The sequence below is a fragment of the Leptinotarsa decemlineata genome, unplaced genomic scaffold, assembly GCF_025532065.1.
Source record: "Leptinotarsa decemlineata unplaced genomic scaffold, Ldec_3_MD MMD2_tig00026354_RagTag_RagTag, whole genome shotgun sequence".
NCBI classification, from domain to species: Eukaryota; Metazoa; Arthropoda; class Insecta; order Coleoptera; family Chrysomelidae; genus Leptinotarsa; species Leptinotarsa decemlineata.
In genome coordinates, this window is record NW_027412702.1 from 19035608 (window position 1) to 19039816 (window position 4209).

General features: G+C 33.8%; 1 protein-coding gene across 1 annotated transcript; it reads left to right on the forward strand.

Moving 5' to 3' along the window:
- Window positions 1-1550: 1550 nt before the first annotated feature.
- Window positions 1551-3852, forward strand: LOC111512569 (putative GTP-binding protein 6). Its single transcript, XM_074184262.1, is given in 4 exon segments — window positions 1551-1637; window positions 3075-3286; window positions 3288-3423; window positions 3425-3852. Coding segments are annotated over 4 exon segments (654 nt in total). The 3' UTR covers window positions 3644-3852.
- Window positions 3853-4209: the final 357 nt, after the last annotated feature.

Below are 4209 nucleotides of genomic sequence, written 5' to 3' on the forward strand. Positions count from 1 at the left end.
CAGATCGAGACGGTCATTTGCCACCTTGTGTCCACGCGATAAAGCCTGAAACGAAGTTTCCAACTTGCATTCATGCAATAAATCATCCAATTTCAATGTTTTGAAATACAGATATGCTAAACTATTTTAAAAAACCAAATCCAGTACATTTAGTCTACAGTAAAATGGCAGCGGCGCATTCGCCAAAATAAAAAATCCTAGTGTAAGAACCTGTTTGATTTTATTTCTTACTAAATACATTCTTAGATATTCAAGGATATTTGAAACAATGTAAAGTCGTCGTAGCTATTAGATGTGTTAACGATATCAATGTTACATCAGTCATGACTCTTATGAGTCAGTCATATTATAATGACAACTAAAAAATAATTCCCGGCCAGTTTCTCTCGTGTGTTACGTTTCAGGGAAGACCATTCACGGCTCAGCATCATCAGGAATTAAAAATCTTTGAAAGAAATGAAAGCTTTCTTTAATTTTGGAAAAGGAACGTATCCAGTGAGTAGAAAGTTACAGTTCAACTATCGTTCATCATCTATTCATTTCGTTTGAGAAATGTTTTGGGTAATTTTCTTTTCAGATCCCATGTCATCAGATGTTTTAGATGGGTATTCCTGTATCGTTTCGAAATTTTTGATATGCAAAATCTTTTTGGAGCCAATATTGAAACTATATTCAATATTTCATATTATTGTAAATCGAAAAGACCAATTTTCGAAGACATCTGAAAAATCATCACACCAACTTGATATAACAAAAGACTTTAATATAATGGTTTTCCAAATTTGAAAAAGCTTTGCATACATTCACATACATTTGGCGTAACTTTAGGCGTATTCTGTATAGTGTTTTGTTTTATGAATTCGACTGCTGTTTGCTCATGAAGAGTAACTTTATTTCTGGACAAAATATTCTTCAGATTCATATGTATAGATACTCTTATGCTTTGTGAGTCGAAGATTTCAATTATTGAGGTGCTAGAACTTCAAGGATTGCCTATAGACAGATTCATTTCTTTCGTCTTTTCTCTCTGTCTCTTTCTACCAGGATATTTGACTTATATCACATTTTTTTCTTTGCAAATAATTTTTGTTCGAGTTTTGGATTATTCGCACAAAAGTTTTAACCATCTTTATCTATTTTGAGGGTCAAAAAACTACGGAAAGTGGAAAAAAATAAATTGTCTTGATTCTGTAAATATGAGTGAATTGAATTTGGCATATACAAACCTTCCAACCGAGTTTCTTGAAGAATTGCAAGATTTATGATATAGTTTTAGAAAAACCCAAATGAAAAAAGTTTGTATTGTTATTCCTTGTAATGTTCACAATAAATTAGTTCTCAGTTACTATTTTGTTTTTTTTTTGAATTATTGATATTTGTAGATCTGTCGTCTCATAATAGATATACATACAATTTGAAATGAAAGGAATGCGTGTATACGTATGAACTTGCCTGAAGAAGCTGTTCATCCATGCTGAAATTATAATTTCCTGCTGCTGGATGAAGGAGAATCATCTGTGAGACTAGCCTTCATGAGGAATCTTGCAAAAATGTCTGTCGAATATAATTCAATATCCAGCGTGGTGTTAGCCAGTAAAGTAGTTGTTTTCCGACAGACTTTCACCAGACCCTATCGTGTAGGTAGTTGAGAGTGATTAATATTTCAGAATTTCTTTTGAAATATTCATTTCCTTATTACAGGAATCATTTCAAGATTCAAAAAATAATTCTATGACTCGCTTCTTCTTGAGATATGATGACACAGTCTTGTCTTTTAAGTAGAGTTGGCAGACATACGTCGTTCAGCTAATTATGTAACTGTAGCTATAAAAATTGAAAATCATCATATATCGAACGCATATTATTAAGTACTATTGATAGTGGAATATTGTGTCACTTTTTGAGATTTTTTTAGGTAATTTTTGTTCTAACCGTCCCTACTGAAAAAATGAAATATAATAATTTTCATTAAAACAATAACAAAAATCCATCTAAATATAGAAGGTTTCAATTACTCTGTTTCAGAAATTTCTGGTCGAAAAACAATAAACTAATGCACTGTTGCGAGAATGTAGAACCATTTGAATTCCCCACCTGACCCCCCTATCAATTCACGTTTAACATCCACCCTTATATACTTAAAATAATACTCCCATTTTTGATAACTAACTGAAGAAGAACTAAGTGAAGTGTTTTTGAATAACCCGACACTTTCCCGCCATTTGGTGGCAGCCCCCCTCTCTGCTGGATCGGTTGGGCTAGATCCGTCCCTGAGTATAATCTACTGTCGGTTGAGGCCATCTTTCGCATTGAATAACCAGTTACGGTTATTTTGACTCACTAAATTACCAAAAATAATAAAAATCCATTTAGCTGAAGTCAGTTTGTTATTCACTTTGGTCAAATGGTGCTGTCACTTTAAAAAGCTATTTTTTTCGTGTTGACCATTCAAAAGTCTGATGGTCTTCCACGAAAGGGATTACCCATTAAAAATGAAAAAGACGGTCAGAAAATCTTATCTTAATGTGACTTGTTTGACATTCTGTGTTCGGATGAAAAATTATTTGCTTGCATATTCATTTATTCAAATCATACCAACATATCTCATCGAAGGAACCGTCATGTGCTGAATTATTTTTTTTTAATATCTGTGTATTAGCTTTGTAAAAATTGTTTTCGTGCAGTAAGCCACACGAGTGAATATACTTACTCAAGGTGAAGTTATACAGTGGCTAAATGCATGCGATCTACTATCTATTGTTTTTGTCATTAAAAGATATATGAAAATTGGTCGCATGAAAAAATGTCACGTACAATTGATGTGTCAGTCAGCGTGTCACAATTTTGATTACAGTTTTAACATTTCGTTTTTAACAAATAATGTGAGTATAATATCGCGAATCGCGAAAGTTTTGTACAACTCTTGTTTACAAGCAAAGTAAAGATCAAGTTACCGACAATTATGAGGATAAAGTTCTAACAGCAGACAGTGACTAAAATATGAATTGGTAAATCACTGTGTTCGTCTCGGGAATATTCACAATTGTTTGATTATACAGCCTTACGTCAAGTAGGGCCCTCAAAAACTTTTTATCAAGCCAGCAGAGCAGCTAAAAGAAGCCGTTGCCCTGATTAAGACATTACCCTCTAGGACAGTTGAAGACACGACTTCACTTCCTTTGGAAAGTTTGGAGAAAAAATCTTTATTCAGATAAGGGTACATGGAAACCAACATTTTTCAAGCAAATCCCCAGATAACTGCCGTATTCATAAATACTAGTCATCTGAAAAAAGTTACTACAAGAAAAATTTGGTCTTCCCATTCTGGATCGTTACAAAATCATAATGCAAATATTGAAATTTCATGATGTCAGTAAGCATGCCAATCTGCAAGTCGCTCTAGCGGAGCTATACTTTGTACAACAGACAGCTCAGAGAAATTTGCTATTTTTCTCAAAAGATCCAGAAGTACCTACTCAAACTCATGTTTCAAGAGCGGGAACAGAAACTCAAAATGGACATTCATCAATTACGAAGTCAAAGGTCCCTACTGAGAAATAAAAGACGCAAATTAGATTATCAAAGAAGCCGCGTATATGGTGTCCAACAACGCATTCAGTCAAGCCAGGGTAGAGATACGTAACATATGGAAACCTCTAATCAAGCGAAAAACGACCAACTCCCGCCAAAGAGAGGGAAGAGGGGATAGGTAATAGCACTCGCATAACCTATAAATAGTCAGATATCGGAGGAATAAGTCCAGTTATCACCCGAAGACGATTGTGGATACTAACAATCGAAACGTCGTGACGTAACTCAGTTTGGAATCTTTTAATTTTTCATTTTTTGTTAATACTTATATTTCAATTTTTTATTTTTCTGGTTGTAGCTTGTATGTTATTTCTTTCTAATTTCAGTTTTTTGTTCAATAAAATTGTTATTTTCGGGTAATTTTTTTAATTTTTTTCAGGGATTTCAAATCAATTTGTATTATATTAGACAATGGAAGTCCAAACTGATGAAATAGATTATCCTGTCATTGCGGTAGTGGAGTACACAAATGCCGGAAAAACTTGTTTAATAAAAGCTTTAACTGGGAAAAAGTCTCTGCAACCAAGGAACCAGCTCTTTGCAACTCTCGATTGACTGTTCACTCAGGAACTCTGCCCTCTAGCTTGAAAGGTCTATATGTTGATACAGTAGGATTTT